Source organism: Canis lupus, chromosome 3, assembly GCF_003254725.2.
Source record: "Canis lupus dingo isolate Sandy chromosome 3, ASM325472v2, whole genome shotgun sequence".
Classification (NCBI taxonomy): Eukaryota; Metazoa; Chordata; class Mammalia; order Carnivora; family Canidae; genus Canis; species Canis lupus.
In genome coordinates, this window is record NC_064245.1 from 27,461,363 (window position 1) to 27,481,349 (window position 19,987).

Below are 19,987 nucleotides of genomic sequence, written 5' to 3' on the forward strand. Positions count from 1 at the left end.
GCTTAACAAAGTGTTTTAATGGCATGAAACTACCAGTTTTTAATAGAAATCATAGTTTTAAAATTCACAATGATAGGAGAAAAACAATACTGTTTCGTTTTTTGCATTTACCTACAATTAAAGATGTTTATTCTGACAAGTAAAATCAATTATCACTGAACTAAAAATGTTTCATCTTTGGGTTTCTGACTTAAACAATTTAAGTATAAAATACTTATAGCTGCTATATTTTACTAAATAAAAAAGTTGAACATAATAAAAATAAAATCAGCAACAACCTGGCCTGGATTCAGATACTGCACATTAGTTCAACCAATATAATCAGCAGTTGGGGGCGGGGGGGGGGGGGAGCATTTGAAATAAACCAGAGAAAGACAAATATCATATGATTTCACTCAAAAGTGCAATTTAAGAAACAAATGGGGAAAGGAAAAGACAAGAGAACGGAAGAGAGAGTAACCAAGAAACAAATTCTTAACTTATAACAGAGAACAAACAGATGGGGAGGTGAGTGGGGGGAATGGGTGAAAGAGGTGATGTAGATGAAGAGTATGCTTATCATGAAATGCACTGAGTAACGTAAAAGAATTGTTGAATGATTTAGATTGTACACCTGAAACAAACAGGACACTGTACAGTAACTATACTGGAATTCCCTGTGCTGGTGAGTCACCTAAATGACATCTAATTAAATCTCATTTTGCAGAACAAGTATTAAATGAAAAGGCTTTCTAGCTTCATAAATAGTTAATGCCTTATTTCCTGCTTTGTTTTAAAAACCTGGAGGTATCTCCTACAAGATCAGTTAATTTCGTGCGAAGAGGACAGTGGTCTCTGGTGTCATTAACTTGTCTCTCTTCCATTTGTCCTTTTCAAATTCAATCTTCCATTATTCTCTTATTCTATTACCTCTCTTCTTTCCCACCAGCTTTTCTCTGGACAATTTCTAGTGAGAGTTACTGCTTCATTTGTCTCGGATGATTATGTTGAAATCTAACGGATAACTTGAATCTTCAGGCTGAAAGTGAACATCGAGTTTCAGGAAACCCTGATGCACAATGATCACCTGGTAAAGTTACTAGACTTCCACAATAAACAAAAGACTCTGTAATTATACAGGTTTTAAATGCAAGTCTCATGGAGAATGGGTGGAGGGAAGGGAAACCTCAGGCCTCTACAATGCAACATTCAATGCTACAAGAAAGAACAATGTGTCCAAAATTTTGATGGAGAGAAAATTTAACAGTTATGACCTAGACAGATGATCTCTTGCTTAGGAAATGGACAAGCATCCCAAACATGCCACAACACAGAATAGATAGTAACCATGAAACTTTCCTGAAATAGTACCTCAGTGAAATCTAACTCTAAGAGGAATCAAACTCAGGAACAGAAGTTGTGATAATCTATTCTGGTTTTGATTTTCTTTGTAACTTTTTCCTGTATTCATTTAATCTTTTATAGTGATCATTTATGTCTTTTTACAAACATAAGGATTTTTTAAATGTATGAGAATGGCTGAGAAGCAGTTTTGCAAGCCACTAATTAAAATTGCTTATAATAGAGGAATTTTCAAATACACAGTAAAGGAGTTTAGAATATGCTTTTTAAAATCTGGTACGTGATCAAAATTTTTACACCTATCAAGATACTCTATATTTCAGGAAAAAACCTGCCTTGCTTATTTAGGTAACAGGACAATATCAGAAAATACTAAGTAAAGCACAAGAAAACTTTTTAAGATTACAGAATACAAAAGATAACAGGCTAAAATACCATCTAAGAGAGTAATATGGTAGAGGAGAAGCAGCTGGAAAAAGAAATTCCATTCTCACATCAAACACTAATTACCTGTCAGCCAGACCCTATATTAAACCCTAGGAAAGCAGGGATGTGTATGTGGTAGTGAGAAGAGTAGGCATGTTCAACAGAGCTGGCGAGTTAGCTGTCAAGCATCAAGGAAGAAACTGACCCTGTTAGAGGTGGAGGTGCTGAAAAGGAGGAAAACTCTTAGAAGAGAGCACAGGCAGTAATCTCTTGGACTTTTCTATACAGGTCTCCTTAGGCAGAGGAAACAAAACCAAAAATCAACTATTGGGACAACCCCAATATAAAATAACTTCAGCACAGTGAAGGAAACCATGAACACAACAAAAAGGTGAGCTGCTAAATGGAAGAAGATACCTGCAAATAATATGTCCAATAAGAAGTTAATATCCAAAAAAATAAAGAACTTATACAACTCTACACCAATAAATAAATAAACAAACAAACGATCTGCTTTAAAAATGGGCAGAGGATTTTTCCAAAGAAGATATGCAATTGGCTAACACACACAAGAAAAAATGCTCAACATCACTCATCATTGGGGAAATGCAAAGCAAAACCTCAATGACATATCACCTTACACCTGTCAGAATGCCTAGAATTTAAAAAGACAAGAAAATAACAAGTGTTGGTGAGGATGTGAACAAAACGAACTCTTGTGCACTGTTGGTGGGAATGTAAATTCTGCAGCCACTGTGGACAACAATATGGAGGTTCCTCAAAAAACTAAAACTAGAAATACCCAATGATCCAGTAATTTCACTTTTGGACATTTACCCAAAGAATATGAAAACACTAATTTGAAAAGATATATGCATCCCTATGTTTGTTGCGGCATTCATTATTCACAAGAGTCAACATATGTAAGCAACCTAAGTGTCCGTTGAAAGATGAGTGGATAAAGATGAATATGTACAATGGAGTATTACCCAGCCAAAAAAAAAGAATGAGATCTTGCCATCTGTAACAACATGAATATATAGCTAGGAGGTATTAGCTAAGTGAAGTAAGTCCAACAAATACTACATGATTTCACTTACATGTGGAACTTAAAACAAAATGAACAAACCAAAAAAAGCAGAAAACAGACCTGTCAGTACAAAGAACAAACTTGTGGTTTCTAGAGCAAAGGGAGGTGGGCAGGTGGGGAAAAAGGGGGTGAAGGGCAATGGAAGATATAGGCTTCCAGTTCTGTAATGAATAACTCATGGGGATAAAAGGTACAGCACAGGGAATAGTCAGTGGTGCTGTGATAGTGCTGTGTGGTGACAGATGCCAACTACATTTGTGATGAGTATAGCATAATATATAGAATTGTCAGAACACTATGTTGTACACCTGAAACTAATGTAACGTCAGCTACACTTCAATTTTTAAAAATCTTCAGTTAGAAAAAAAAAAAGACTATTATGAACACCAGTGTAGCTAAGAGACTACATCTTAACTATAAGGAATTATGTGATACCAGAGATGTTAGCAATGGCAATCATACTGCAATAGGACTGTATCAAATCAGTACCCTGCATCTTAAATTGACACAATGTTATATGTAAAATATCTCGATTTTTGAAAACTGTCAAAAACAGTTTCTAGAAAACCATTTTAAGTAAAATAGTCTTAAAAGTCCTGATCAGTTTCCATACACCTCAGCTTAAGTCTTCTGTTTGTACTTTCTTGAAGTGAAACCCTTCAGTTATTAGTATGATTACATAAAACAAGAATGCACTTTTTTAATGAGGGAAAAAATGACTTGTTTCCCCACCACCATTCCTTCTCTTACTCAATTTGTCTCTCAGCTCTAAAAGGGGGGGGGGAAGGGGGGCTTTACATTTTCTTTATTCTGTTTTAGAGAGTTTACTGACAAATATTAAAATAGACTTCCTTAGTCTTTGTTAAATATTTAATTTGCAAGAATTTCCAGAAGAAATTTTTCAGACAATAATGTTAATACATAGGAATGTACATTTTAAACCACCCAAGAGATTTTAATAAAGGTGGTTCAAAGCTAACTTTAAAAAACAATGATTTAATGTAGGCCAAATATGCCTTTTCCTACAGTTAGGCATATTAAAGATGAGATGGTTAATGGGCTCATTCTTCCACACCTAGCATTTCCAAAGCTGGTATTAGGCAGAATTATAAGGCAGATGACAGGGCAGCCCCGGTGGCGCAGCGGTTTATCGCCGCCTGCAGCCCAGGGCATGATCCTGGAGTCCCGGGATCGAGTCCCATGTCAGGCTCCCTGCATGGAGCCTGCTTCTCCCTCTGCCTGTGTCTCTGCCTTCCTCCCTCCCTCCCTCCCTCCCTCTCTCTCTCTCTCTGCATCTCTATGAATAAATAAATAAAATCTTAAAAAAAAGATTAAAAACATATATAAGGCAGATGACATTTATCTTTGAGATCCCCTCAAATGTCAATTTCTTGATTTTTTTTTTTTTTTAACTCTTCTTTGCCTTAAAAAAACTCCTGGAGAAAGGATTTGATATTCATTCTAAAAAAATAATTAGCTACTACATCTACCAAAGTAGTGGTATTTCATCAGAAGCCAACATCTTCCTAAAGCAAGTAACAACTAAGCATGGAATCTCAACAACAATCTGACAGCACAGGTACAGATGGTGATAGGGGGCATTCCTATTACTCTGTTAGGCTGGCCCATTATCCTTTACAAGGTAACTTATGATCTATGAAAAGGACATTAAAAAATAAAAGTACAGGGCACCTGGGTGGCTCAGTGGTTGAGCATCTGCCTTTGGCTCAGGTTGTGATCCCAGGATCCTGGGTTTGAGCTCCGCATCAGGATTCCCACAGGGAGCCTGCTTTTCCCTCTGCCTATGTCTCTCTCTCTGTGCCTCTCATGAATAAATAAAAGATTTTTAAACATAAAAAATAAAAGTACAAGAAATAATTTTGTTATTTATAGTTTCTTGGAGAATGATGAATCTTACAGTTTTATGGGTAGTTTGGCTACTACTTTTATGTGTTTAAAATCAAGAGTAAGGAATGGCTTAAACATATGCCAAAATGAGCTTACAGGATTAATACATATTAAAGCCATTTGGCCTTTAGGGTGATACTAAAGCATATATAGTGATATTGTCATGTCAATATTTCTATTCAATGAAATCAAAATTAATGGTTGAGTAATCTAAGATACGTATGTCTGAAAAGACTACTATCAGGATAATATACTGCAGACATAATGAGGTACAGCAATGCTGGGAGTAGAAGAAAGCTAATACAATTTTTTAAAAAACGAACTAATGATCTCAGTACCTCACATATAGAGAAGAACCTGCTCAATTTGATAAGGAATATCTACCGAACAATCCTATAGCTAAGCATGGTAGTTAATAGTGAGACACTAGAAGCATTCTTGTTAAGATCAGGAAAAGACAAAGATGTCCCCTTTCTCACCATTTCTTTTCAGCACCGTACTGGAAGTCCTATATAATGGAACAAGAAGAGTAAATAAAAGATACATAGATTGACTTCATTCACAATGACAAGACTGTTCATGTAGAAAACCTAAAAGAACCAACAGAAAAACAAAAACTCCTGGAACTAATAAGTGATTACAGCTCAGTTAGAGTAAAAGGTTGACATGTAAAAGTCAACTGCCTTTAATATAAGAGCAATGAACATCTCAAGTTTAATATTAAAAACTATTTATGTTACCACCAAAAAAGGAAAGAGTTAGGCACAAATCTACTAATTTAGATATAAATCTTAGGTATACATATAAATATATATAGCATCTGTATGAGGCAAACTATAAAACTTACAGAAGAAATCAAAGAAGATCTAAATAAATGGAGAGCTATTCCTTGGTTAGATAGGAAGACTCAATATTGTTAAAGTATAATTATTTCCAAAATTAACCCAAAGATGTGATGTAATCTTAGTCAAAATCTCAGTTGCTTTTTTTTTTTTAAAGATTTTATTTACTTATTCATGAGAGACACACACACACACAGAGAGAGAGAGAGAGAGAGAGAGAGAGAGAGAGAGAGAGGCAGAGAGGGAAGCAGGTTCCACGCAAGGAGCCCGATGTGGGACTTGATCCCAGGTCTCCAGGATCACACCCTGGGCCGAAGGCGGGTGCTAAAACTGCTGATTGATTTTTGATTACTGACTAGCTTTGGAGAGGCAAAAGATCTAGTCAATATAAAAGAACACAGAGCACAAACAGACCCAAACATATTTAATCAACTGATCTTTAACCCAAGAGCAAAGGCAATCCAATGGAGAAATGAAAGTTTTGTTTTTTAAAGAAATGGTGTTGGAACAACTAGACATTCACATTTAAGGCTTGTGGCTTATAACCTTCACATACATTAACTCAAAACAGATCAAAGACTTAAATGTAAAATGCAACTTAAAGCTCTCACAACATAGGAGATAAATAGATATAGAGGACCTTACAATTGAGAATGGACTTTTAAGATATAATACCAGAAGTATAACCCCTGAAGGAAAGAATTGCTAATCTGGACTTCATTAACATAAAAATTTAAATTAAAATAAAATTCTCTTCTGCAAGAGATTCTGTCAAGAGAATGAAAAGACAAGCCACACACTGGGAGAAAATATTTGCAAAAACCCTATGTGATAAAGGCTTGTTAACCAGAACAGATTTAAAAAATTCAATTAAAAGATCAGCAAAAGATATGGACATAACCTTAGTAAAGAAGACAGAGATGACAAAAAAAAGCATTATAAACAGAGGCTCATTATCATACAACATTAGGGAACTGCAAACTAAACAATCAATTACCACCACATGCCTAATTACAATGACTAAAATTAAAAACAAAAACACTGACAATACCAAATGCTGGTAAATGGAGCAACAGGAACTTTCATTCACTGCTGGTAACACAAAATGGTACAGCCACTCTGGAAGACAGTTTCAGTTTCCTACAAAATCAAATCAACTCTCACCTCATGATCCAATAATAGTGCTCCTTGATATAATTTATCCAAAACATGAAAACTTAAGTACACGCAAAAACCTTTATGAATGTTTATAGCAACTTTATTAATAATGGCCAAACGTTGGGAGTAACCAACCTATCTCTATAGGTGAATCAATAAACTGCAGCATACCAAGATGATGGAATATTATCCGGCACTAAAAAAGAAATGAACTATCAAGCCATGAACGTGCATGGAGAAAGAAAAACAAAATGCATGGAGGAATCTTAAATGCATATTAGTAAGTTATGCCAATCTGAAAAGACTACATAAATTCCAATTGAACATTTTAGAAAAGGCAAAACTGTAGAGACAGTAAAAAGATAATGGTTGCCAGAGGATTGAAGAGAGGGGGTGATCAATAGGTAGAACACAGGACATTTTGAGGATGGTGAAAATATTCTGTGTGACGTTATAATGGTGGATTCATATCACTATACATTTGCCAAACCAATAGAATATACACTACCAAGAATGAGCTGCAATGTCAACTATGGACTTTGAGTGATAATGATGTATCAGTGCTGAGTCACTGGCTGTAACAAAGGTAGCACTCTTTGGTTAGCAGACAGTGTGCATGTGTGGAGGAATACAGGAAATGTCTATACAATCTACTCAATTTGTGTAAAACTGTTCTAAGTGTATATATATGTATGGATATATATTGAACTACATAAGTTCACATATACACATATATGGAATAAATGCTAACATCTAGTTACTCACATTTTCTTATTCTCTATCAATCTTATTCACTTTGAGACATCTAAAAATCAAAGTTTTCTTCTAAGTCTTTAGAGTCCAAACTTACTAGTTGTACTGTGTGATGGGTTCTATACTCATCTTCACTCCGAAGGCGCTGTTGGAACTTTTCATTGTGTTTTGCAATACAAATTTCCTATAAATACATAAAACGCGTTTTAATAGAGTGAAACCTGAAAGACTCAAAACATCACACCAGAATTTATCTTATTGGCTTTAATTTTAATTTTAACATATACCTACATAGCAAAACATCAAGTAAAAGCCACCTCTGGCTTCTCATCTAGAGTACTAAAGCAGCTTATGCTTCCAACAAATCATTAGGAACTTAAAAAAAAAAAGGTATTAACTTCTCTAGAATCCTTTTTTTTTTTTTTTTTTAAATGGGGATGGATGCAGCAAGACAGTGGAAGAGGGTGTCCTTAGATAATCTCAAAGCTCTTTTTTAGCACTTTAGTCTGTGGATTCTAAGTCTTATTGTACTCTTTAAACTAGTCTGGGCAAGAAAGGATATATAACTCTTGGCTTAAAGTCTGTATTCTTAAACTTTGATGAGTTGAAGAACACGATTTGCCTGGAGTGGTTTAAACAGTATGAAATTTGTATCTTAAGGTCAGAGACTGAGTGAAAAGAGACCTTAAAAATAAAAAGTCAGAACTATATTTTAAAGCAACTGTATTGGGATGCCCGGGTGGCTCAGCAGTTTATTGCCTGCCTTCGGTCCAGGGTGTGATCCTGGAGTCCCAGGATCGAATCCCACATCGGGCTCCCTGCATGGAGCCTGCTTCTCCCTCTGCCTGTGTCTCTGCCTTTCTCTCTCATTCTGTCCCTCATGAATAAATAAAATCTTTTAAAAATTAATAAATAAATAAAGCAACTGTATCATCCACTCACGTGCGGATAACTATTGCCTAACAGTATAGACCCTAAAATTAACCTCTTTAGGACAGTCTCTAAAGGATAACAAAGATAATACTATATATAAGTAAAATGATAAAGTGATACAATGGATCAGGTTTCTAAAAAAAAAGAAAATCACACAAACTAAGAATCCTACCTTTGTGCCTAACTACCTGACTTTCCTTGGGTGATTTACTTAACTACCAGGAGCCATAGTTCCTTTGATTATCAAATGAGAATACAGATCCCTTAGTTTCAGATTTTACAGAGGTGGCATGGTGCGTATACATTACCCAGTAACTCCAGCAGGATCTGAAGCAGCACCCTATAAGTAATAGTACCATTTTTTGCAGTGAAATACATGAAAAGTCAAAAGGACTATAAAAGGGACAACTTCCGGGATCCCTGGGTGGCGCAGCAGTTTGGCGCCTGCCTTTGGCCCAGGGCGCGATCCTGGAGACCCGGGATCGAGTCCCACGTCAGGCTCCCGGTGCATGGAGCCTGCTTCTCCCTCGGCCTGTGTCTCTGCCTCTCTCTCTCTCTCTGTGACTATCATAAATAAATAAAAAAATTAAAAAATTAAAAAATAAAAAAAAAAGGGACAACTTCGGGAATCCCTGGGTGACTCAGTGGTTTGGCGCCTGCCTTTGGCCCAGGGCGTAATCCTGGAGTACCGGGATCGAGTCCCACATCAGGCTCCCGGCATGAAGCCTGCTTCTCCCTCCTCCTGTGTCTCTGCCTCTCTCTATGTCTATCATGAATAAATAAATAAATCTTTAAAAAAAAAAAAGGGGGGGGGGACAACTTCCTCTCAGCTCAGGTCTGGGTTGTCACCACACCAAGCATAAGAATGCTTTTGATTTTTGGAGCTTTTTTGACTTCAGGTAAAAGATTATCATCTCATTTAATTACTGATATCATTAAAGAATATAAAAATGCATAAAGAATAATGCTATTTCTATTATTATTCTTAAAAAACCCAATCACAAAGCATAGACTTCAAGTCCTCATGGCATAGCCAGAGACTGTCTTTGTTTTTTCAAGAGGAGAGGCAAGACATGATTTATTTACAATCAGAACTACACTTGGGCATGAAACTCTATGGCGGATGCTGGATAAAACAAGCACCCTGTGACTATATGTTGACATGGAGAAAAGGATTACAGAACGATGTTACATGGAGAGGCATAGTTTCATGTTCTCATTAGCTTTCTTTTTATGACTTAGTCTTTCTAATTTACACTCATTCCAACCATCTTTTGCCACTCCTTTCTGCAGACTTGTCACCCCAAGTGGTAGGCTTGGAGGTATGGGGGATAAGGATGGGGGAAGGCAAGACCATTCAGAACCCCCAATTCTATGCGATGTGATGGGTTGCGGCAGATCTGGGGCTGCTGGTATAAACCAGCAGATCCTCTGGGGGTGACTTCTCCTACCTCAGATTTAGATTAATCTATATAATTCCTTCAAGACTGAGGTCAAAACCAAGACTTAATTTTTGAACAGCACTGAGCTTCTTAAATAGTGAGCTGGGGAGGGGGGGAGGGGGTTGCTGGGTGGCTCAGCGGGTTAAGTATCTGCCTTTGGCTCAGGTTGTGATCCCAGGATTCTGGGATCTAGCCCCACACCAGACTCTCTAAGTCAGTAGGTAGTCTGCTTCTTCCTCTCACTGTCCCCATTTGTGCTCTCTCTCTTAGGTGGATAAAGGAAATCTTTTTTAATATTAAAAAAATAAAATAATGAGCCAGGAGCTGCATTTACTTTCCTACAGTCATGGCCTTTAGCACAGTTACTTTCAGTACTTTTCAGACTACCATAGGTAAACAGCTATCCTAATGTGTTTTCACTAGCTATCCTAATGTGTTTTCTTCAGAAAACTACATGTTAAATATAACGGCCTGAGGATTGAGAAGAGGTAACTCTTAGTTTTAAAACATTCAAGTAGGGCAACCCCGGTGGCTTAGCAGTTTAGCGCCGCCATCAGCCCACAGTGTGATCCCCGAAACCCGGGATCAAGTCCCGTCTCGGGCTCCCTGCATGGAGCCTGCTTCTCCCTCTGCCTGTGTTTCTGCCTCTCTCTCTCTGTCTCTCATTAATAAATAAATAACCTTTAAAAAAATAAAAAAATAAATTAAAAAAAACATGCAAGTATTAGGGGCACTTGGTTGGCTCAGCCGATTAAGCATCTGCCTTCAGCTTAGGTCTTGATCCCAGGGTCCCGTGATCGAGCCCTGTGTCGGGCTCCCTGCTCAGTAGGGAGTCTGCTTCTCCCTCTTTCTCTGCCATTCCTCCTGCTTGTACTCTCTGACTCTTTCTCTCTGTCAAATAATAGAATCTTACACAGACAAACATGCAAATTTTAGTGACAGATGGGTTAGAATTATTAGATATGGGTCAAGGACTAAGTAATGACTAAAAGCAAGGTTTAAAATTAAGGCTGTCTATTCAATAAATACCTATTATACCTTTTTATTTCTGAGGTAGGCTTTCTTGGCTGAAACCCGTCCACGTCTTGCTTCCAGCTGGCGTGCTTTCTGCTGAAGTTTCTGTAGCTCTTCTCTCTGTAAGTGCACAGACGCTGCCATCTCTTCCTTCTCCAGCATGGCCTCCATGCTTTCGTAAGTGTCATAGTATACCACTTCATCTCTCTTTTCTGTAACAGAAGAACAACGAAGGGTAGAGTTAAGAGCATGGGCTACAAAGCCAGACAGAACAAGATTCTAATTAACTTATTGGCTCTGTAACCTCTGTTTTTTTGTTTTGTTTTATTTTGTTTAAGGATTTTACTTATTTGACAGAGCACAAGCAGAGGGAGCTGCATGTAGGCAGAAGGATAGGGAGCAGCAGAATCCCTGCTGAGCAAGGAGCCCAATGGGGCTCGATTCCAGGACCCCGGGATCAGGAAATGAGCTGAGGGTAGACCGTTAACCAACTGAACCACCCAGGCGCCCCAAACTTTTTTTTTAGAAGACTCAGTTTGATCCTGGTTAAGTACCTGATTCCTTTCCCCCCGCCCCCACCCCCAATAAGCTATACACCCATCAAGGGGCTTGAACTCATGACCTCTTAACTTCTCTGTAAAAAAGTGATTATTAGGAAATATACCTTCTCGGGTCATAGTGTGTTTAGAAAGTACTTAACAGTGTCTGGCATGCATTTATTTAAGTGCTCAGTAACTGTTACGTATCATTCTCCAAATTCAAAAATTTTCTAGCTGTAACAACCTTACAAAGTATTTTACAAAGCTAATAATACTGCTCAGTCTACTAAATGACTGGAGTTTAAGAGCTCCTCTAAAATGTTCTATGTTGAAACTTTTTTTTTAGTCTCAACAGTTTGAAGAAATATAGCTGACAAATAGATCTATCTTCTCTATGTATTCAATTTTTCCTGGATTTACATAGTTGAATGCACACTGTACCTGATATAAGTCTTTTGATGCTTTCCAGTTGTGCTGTCAATAACAACTCCTCACACTTCAGGATTTCAAACTGTACTTCATACAACTGAAGTTGCAGATCATAATAATCAGCTTCTAACTGATCCAATCGGGCTATGGCTTCTGTACCACCCTGCAAACTCTGCATCTGCATGAAGAAGAAAAAAAAAACATTTTTAATTAGTGGGGCCAAGAAATAATAAATTGGGGCACCTGGGTTGCTCAGACCATCTGCCTGTGGCTCACTTCAAGATCCTGGGGTCCTGGGATCAAGTCTCGCCATCAGGCTCCCCAAAGAAAGCCTACTTCTCCCTGTGTCTTTGTGTGTTTCTTATGAATAAATTATTTTTTTTTAAATGGATGTTCTGAGTTATTTAGTTTTGCTTTCCATAGATGAATGAGATTATATATGAATGAATAAGATTAAGCCAGACTGGGATGGTTACAACCAAGGAATAGAAAGTCTGGTTTCTCAATACATCCAGAGCTGTGTTGTTGTGCTCCATGGTCACAGCTTGGATAAGATCTAGAATCTGGTGAATGAAGAATAAAGTAAGCGGGTGTGAGAACAGCATGACATAACTGATTTTCTGGAACCCTGTGTCTATTGATAACTATTAGTATCTTTAAGTAAATGCGCTCGGGATCCTACATTGAACCCCAGGTGGAATTCAGATTTCTAAGCATGTCTCATGAAGCGGTGGAGGGTCCTACAGGAAGTTTGCTTGGCTGGTTGACTGGGTTTTGGTCCTGAATAGTTGAAGAGAAGAGATTTTGCCAGGCATTAGAAGGAAATTACTACCAGCAAGGTATGCTTCAGGTATTAGTCCCCAACCTCATTATTTCTGTGGATTCCTACTTGGATCCACAGAGAAAGGTAGCTATGAGGAGCTAACAGAATGGCTTTTCAGTAGGCTATGAAGTACAAGCATGGGAGAGAGTAAAGCATTCCTTTGGGGACATTTCTTCTAAGAATACAGTGCTATCACTTTGGCAGTTTAAAGGTTCACACTTAGAAATTTCAAGACACTACAGGCACCAGTGTGCCCTGAGGGAACTAGCAGCCTTGGTGAAAAAGGCCCTGGCCTCAAGTGGCATCCCAGTAAATGACTACCAAAGAGATGGAGGAACAGAGGAAAATGAAAGAAATATTTTGTGACCTCATGTGAGAGGTGATCTGGGGTCCCAGAATACTAAGGGGATACTTGGCTAGTAGTTTTGGGACAGTTGTGGCAACAAAGTTCATATTGCTGCAAAATAATCCTGTCTTGTAAGGTTGGTGAAACATGTTAGCACACAGAGAGAGTATGTTTTAAACAAGAGTCCAGCCTTTTCTTTACATTCTAGATATTCAACACAGTCTTACCTAAAGACAATTTTTTTTTAAATTTTTATTTATTTATGATGGTCACACAGAGAGAGAGAGAGGGGGGCAGAGACACAGGCAGAGGGAGAAGCAGGCTCCATGCAGGGAGCCCAACGTGGGATTCGATCCCAGGTCTCCAGGATCGCGCCCTGGGCCAAAGGCAGGCGCCAAACCGCTGCGCCACCCAGGGATCCCTAAAGACGATTTTTTTAGCACGTAATTTCAAGGTCCTGTTAAACTGCAAAGCAACATGGGGTACCTGAGTGGCTCAGTTGGTTAAGCGTGTTTTTAGCTCAGGTCATGATCTTAGGGTCCTAAGATTAAGGCCCATGTCATGCTCCACGCTCAGCAGGGATTCTGCTTCTCCCCCTCTCCTGAGTCTCTCCCAACCACTTGTACTCACATGCTCACTCTCTCTCAAATAAATAAAATCTTAAAAGAAAACACTGCAAGGCAATAGTTGGGCTGTGATCTAAGTGTACAATGGTACACATTTAAAAAAAATAATAATCTGGTTAATTAAATACAATGTGAGAAATGCTATACAGATATTATACATATCAGTGATCCTGGTGCATTAGAATATATTTTTTTGACAGACACAATAAATACAGAACAAACCACAAAAGGCTTTCATTACAATGGCTTCTACAGGAGAATGTTTTTTTAAAGAAGAGAATGTTGACAAAATGAAATCCTGCTGTTTTTTTTTTAATTTTTATTTATTTATGATAGTCACAGAGAGAGAGAGAGAGAGAGAGAGAGAGAGAGAGGGGCAGAGACACAGGCAGATGGAGAAGCAGGCTCCATGCACCGGGAGCCCGATGTGGGATTCGATCCCGGGTCTCCAGGATCGTGCCCTGGGCCAAAGGCAGGCGCCAAACCGCTGCGCCACCCAGGGATCCCAAATCCTGCTGTTTTTGTCCTAAGTCATAAAATTTCTTTCAAGACTTCCAGTCTCACTTTAAATTATAAATATCCCTTCGCGCATGGTCTTGGATCTCTTATCCAGCTTTGGAGACTAGCTCCAGAATGCATAATCTTTCATTATCAGCAGCACACTTTCTGTGAGCACAGCATACACATAAAATATGTAATGTTAGAAGGTTTTATTCTCTTAGGGAATTATAATCAGTTAAGATGAAACCTTAGTATAAATTGGTCTAAAAACGTTCATGTAAGATCAGTTCCAGGGACACCGGTAGAAATCCAGGCTGTTAGTTGCACCTCCAATGTCTCTAGTTTTCTCTAGCTGGAAAGAACAATTTATGTGCCATGTTCATAATGCTGTGCTAAGGCTCCCCACCCCAGGACTCTCCAAATTTGACTCTTATCTAATACTTTGGCTAAGGAAGGAAGCTGAGACACCCCTGTTGAGGTACCTTTACATTGTCAGCCAATATCAAATACCAAACTGAGAAAGGGTGTTTTCTTATTAAGAAGTGACCTTACCCCCCCAACTTTCTGGTTTATTGAGTTCTATACAAAGCAAAGCTGTCCAGAGGTGATCTGCCATCACAAGGTTCAAGAAGGACAAAACCTTATCAAAGGCAGAAGTGCAAAGAGGCAGAAGTGCAGATAAAGGATCTGTTGAATCCCAACCTCCGAGAGAGAAAACAAACAATAGGGGAGTGGTGGGCGTGGGGCAAGTAAAACGGTTTTAAGAATTTTATGGGCTATGCTAAGGAGAAAGAGATAAGAGACAAGTCAGGGAAATCTGGGAAGGCAAAACTGTCCTCTGAAGTTTATTTAAACTTTAAAATGGAGATGAAATCCTCAGTGAAAGATATGTAGAGGCAGGGGAAGGCTATGCTGCTCCAAATCTCTTCCCTATATTATCTGTAATTTTTCAGACTGATTTTTTCCATACCTACATTTCAGCTGACCACAGAATTTTAAGAGAAGGGGAATCCATAGTGAAAGGAGTACTGACTCTGGACAAAGGAGCAGTGCAGAGAACTTAGGTGACACAGTTGGGGAACCTTTTTTTACGCGTGAGGGCACTGCTTCCCTGGGCAAGAAGGAAGCCTATAAAGTAAGTTGAGTGCGTAAAGGAGATAATCAAAGGCCAATGAAAACTCTGCTAGCTTGAAACTTTACTCAGCTCAACTTTTACCTTCTGCATAAACGTTTTTTAAAAATATTTATTTACTTGGGACACCTGGGTGGCTCAGCGGTTGAGCGTCTGCCTTTGGCTCAAGGCGTGATCCCAGGATTCGGGATCGAGTCCTGCATGGGGCTCCCTGCGACGAGCCTGCTTCTCCCTCTGCCTGTGTCTCTGCCTCTCTCTGTGTGTCTCTCATGAATAAAACAATAAACCTTTTAAATAAAGATTTATTTACTTATTATGGGTGGGGGGACAGCCCGAGCACATATGCGCCAGGGGAGGGGCAGAGGAAAATGGGGAGAGTGAAAAACCCAGGCACACTCCCCACTGGGTGCAGAGCCCAACAACAGGCTCACTTCCACAACACCAAAATCAAAACCTGAGCCAAAAACAAGAGCTGGATGCTCAACCTACTGAGCCACCCAGTCACCCTCTAAATAAACAAACTTTTGATACTACGATACCAAGATCCCAAAACAAACTGCCTTCCCACTATAACCCAGGTAATACCAGCAATGTCAGAGCCTTATTCAATTCTCCCAATTCCTACAAGATGGCCTTTCCATCAGACAAAAGTAGGGAGCACTATTACAGTAAGTATGGAAAAGAAAACAAAATAAGTTTTTACAGTAAATCTAGCAAGGAAATGAAGTCAATATCCACACATCCATGTAAGTGCATCATTAACTGCTGACCCCAATGATGATCATTCCCACCATGCACAATAACAATATAATAGCTTTCTTGTATACCTATCTGAATTACAGAATATCATGAAACCACACAGAAAACAAGTTATACAAACTAATGTCCCTGTCCTGCCTTTCACCCTAGTGTGCTAGAAAAACCTCATGACATGTAAGAGGCTATGAAAAATAAAAGTTTTCAGAGTATCTGCAGGTGGAGTCATTCATTCAAGAAATACTCCCTGGGCATCTGCTGCTGAGTTACAGAGTATAGCAGTTAGCAATAAATAAAGTGAGCAAAGAGTCATCATGAAAACCTTGCCCCATAAGAGAAATAATAAAGGCAAGCTCGGCAAGTTCGCAATCAACACTAGCCATTTTATTATGGGTAAATGATAGAACATGAGAAATGGTACAGATAATATAAATAGAATATAAATAGAGTTTCCACAAATAAGAGCTGCACAAAAATGGGAGGATACATATAAACAAAAGGAATTATCTGGAATTCCACATTTCAGAAATTTTAGAAAACAGCCAGAATTTCTCATAATCCATCTGTAGGAAGGTATAATCTGAACTGATGTGAATCCCTATTTATTCCATTTAATATGCTTCATAATGAATAGTGGAATAGTAACACTTGTCTGGAAGTTATATATCCTAAACTATCTTCTCTGAAATCTGAAAAACTTAGAATTCTAAAACAGATCTAACCTCAGGGATTTCAGATAATGACTTATAGGTTTACAGCATAAAGGGTTATGTTCGAAAATTAAATGAGACTATATAATGCACTAAAAATAAGGCATAAAACGTTTAAAACTTTCTTATTTTTATGGCCAGTATCAAAATATAATTTAGATGGCTAAAACAGAATTTCATAAGTAATCTAATTTAAAACTTTTAGAGTAGAACTTAGCTTTTTACTTAGAGAGACTTTGAAATTTCTAGCACAGAGATTACTATTACAAATTAAAAATGAAAAACCAGCCTCTCGGGCAGCCCCGGTGGCGCAGCGGTTTGGCACCGCCTGCAGCCCAGGGCCTGATCCTGGAGACCCTGGATCGAGTCCCATGTCAGGCTCTCTCTGCATGGAGCCTGCTTCTCCCTCTGCCTGTGTCTCTGCCTCTCTCTGTGTCTCTATGAATAAATAAAATCTTAAAAAAAAAAAAAAGAAAGAAAAACCAGCCTCTCTGCCTGGACAAGCATCCCAGCTGTTCCGATTGTGTCCCATGAACATGAGAAATGAACATCAAAGCTCCTCGCTGTTGAAAGTTTTCAGCAAGGCCCACTTGAAATGCAACTGACTGTCTTATGCATGGGAATTACATTTTTCCCATCTTTGTTTTCCCTTGATACTTGCATAATATCTAACGTAGATTAAGGCAATAATGTCTAATATTTATTAAGTTCTTACTCTTCATGCCAGGCATTATGCTAAATGCTTATACATTAACCAATGGAATCATAATGTTCCTAAAAGGTATATACCAGTCATATTTTATACAGAGGTTAACTAATTCAATCAAGGTTATATAAGTAATAAGTTTGCAGACTCAGGATCAGGATCTACATTACTCTGTCCAGCATAATAGCCACAAGCTACACGTGGCTATTTAAATATAGATTAAATTAAAATTATAAAATTATATTCTTGTCACATAAATCACATTTCAAGAACTCAACAGATATCTGGCTAATAAGTACAATACTAGAAAATACAAATATAAAACATTTCCATTGTTGTAGGAAGTTCTATTAAATAGCACTGTCTAGATACTATGCTTATTTCCTCTAGGGCATACTGTAAATATTCAATAAAAGTAACATGGGGGAATATAACCTTAATCATACTACAGCTATATGCTTTTAGGAGAAAGACAAAACTATGGATTGTAAGGAAGTAGCTGCCTCAGGATTATTATATATTCAGCTCAATAGTCTAGCAGTTTATGTTCATAAAGATGACCTCAAAGAATTAAGGGTTTTTTTTTAAGGGGGGCAGGGGTGCCTGGGTGGTTCAGTCAGTTAAGAGCCCAACTCTTGATCTCAGAGTCATGGAGTTCAAGCCCCAGGTTGGGCTTCACAAAGGTGTGGTGATACTTAAGAAATGGGTAGGGAATGGTTAAAATTTTCTACTAACATAAGAAAACACACTGATATATTTTTAGAACCTTCAACAAGGATTGTCAACGAAAACGTTTTCTGGTTAATTCCCTGTTAACCGAATATGGTTAACCAGAAGATAACAGCAAACATATTAAATGAGATGTGATTGTATTTTCCGATTTCTTCCAGGCTAGCATCTTAATTTTGATATCTCCTATTTTAGTAACCACAAAATCCCCTCATTCCATTAATAATCCTTATTTTTAATGATCCTTCTAATATATACATACTATTCCCTACCATGTGTGATGTTATGTATTCTCCTCTTGTTCAATGTTTTATTTTTATTTAAAGATTTTATTTGAGAGAGAAAATGAGCAGGGGAAGGAGGAAGGGGAGGAAGAGCAGCAGACTCTCTGCTGAGCAGGGAACAAGATGTGGGGCTCAATTCCAGGATCATGACCTGAGCTGAAGGCAGAAACTAAATTGACTGAGCCACCCAGGTGCTGGGTTCAATGTTTTAAAATATATCTAATATAATCTGTAAATAATATAGATTTGAAAGTAAAATTGTACTTTCATACCCAGATTGTATTATTTTTGAATATGGATTGAAGGGGAGGGAGTATAGTATTCAAAGAGTAGAGTGAAGCAACTGCAACTAATTAAACTTACTCCAGGTTCTTTCAAAGGTATTGAGGCAAAAATACATTGATATATTCAGGAGTCTTTGAGGATAAAACTTCAACACCAGTGGCAATTTGAGATCAGAGGTTCAGGTATAGATGAACAAATTGTGTGTGCAGGGCTGTGTGTACATGCATATTTCTCTTAGTGCAGGGTTCTTAGTTTTTAAATTCTTTTTTTTTTTTAAGATTTTATTTATTTATTCATGAGAGAGAGAGAGAGAGAGAGAGAAGCAGAGACACAGGGAGAGGTAGAAGCAGGACTCCATGCACGGAACCCGACGTGGGACTCGATCCCGGGTCTCCAGGATCATGCCCTGGGCTGAAGGTGGCGCTAAATCACTGAGCTACCCAGGCTGCCCTCTAGTTTTTAAATTCTTAATGGGGCAGAAGTCTGTACCTGAAAAGGGTAAGAATTACCACAATTAAGATCCAGGAAAATTTTAAAAAGGAGATAGATCAAAAAGGAATGTTACATACTCTTAAAGCACATTTAAAGTTAAAGAATTTATTTTTTTAAAGTTTATTAGAGAGTGCGAGTGAGCAAGAACACACACACACACACACACACACGTACAGGGGAAGGGCAAAGGGAAAGGGAGAGAGTCTTAAGCATTAAGCAGACTTTGCACTGAGTACAGAACCCCCATTTAGGGCTCAGTCTCACCACCCTGAGATCACAACCTGAGCTGAAACCAAGAGTCAGATACTTAACATACTGTGCCACCCAGGTACCCCATAGAAGTTTAAAGAACTTAAAAGTCAAATGGATTTTTGCTCACACAGGTAAAATTTTGCTTACACGAGGTATTTCAGAATTAATTTGGCAGTTTTGTTTCAAATTTATTAGCACTACAGTCGTGGCAAGTACTACTATTTTTAAATTTAATTTTTAAAGTATTTTATACTATCACATCAGAAAGCAGCTTTCCTTAAAAAAAAAAAAAAAAAAAAAAGACACAACACACTGATGTTTTTTTCAGAACAAAAGCTTGGCCATAATTTAAATCAGAGTAATACTGTATAATAAAGCCTTCACTGGGAAATCGTTCGTTTGGGATGGGCCTAATAATGCTTATTTGCTATTTCACATGAGTAATGTGGTCACCTTAAATTAATGCTCAT

General features: G+C 38.1%; 1 protein-coding gene and 1 long non-coding RNA gene across 3 annotated transcripts in view; one reads left to right on the plus strand and one right to left on the minus strand.

The window, feature by feature from the left end:
- The window catches only part of JMY (junction mediating and regulatory protein, p53 cofactor), a 105,268-nt gene that overhangs the window by 14,242 nt on the left and 71,039 nt on the right, over positions 1-19,987 (minus strand). For both annotated transcript variants that reach the window (XR_003131947.3, XM_025437037.3), the window contains exons 5-7: positions 11,888-12,053; positions 10,932-11,119; positions 7,616-7,702 (exon numbers count right to left, since the gene is read on the minus strand). Coding sequence is in view for 1 of the 2 variants with exons in the window: in XM_025437037.3 (XP_025292822.3) it covers positions 7,616-7,702; positions 10,932-11,119; positions 11,888-12,053 (441 nt within the window). In the remaining variant the exon portion in view is untranslated. The remainder of the gene's footprint in view (positions 1-7,615; positions 7,703-10,931; positions 11,120-11,887; positions 12,054-19,987) is intronic.
- On the plus strand, positions 393-7,622 carry LOC125754846 (uncharacterized). Its single transcript, XR_007409767.1, has 3 exons — positions 393-1,069; positions 2,056-2,158; positions 6,913-7,622. It is a non-coding gene; the product is annotated as an uncharacterized LOC125754846 (long non-coding RNA).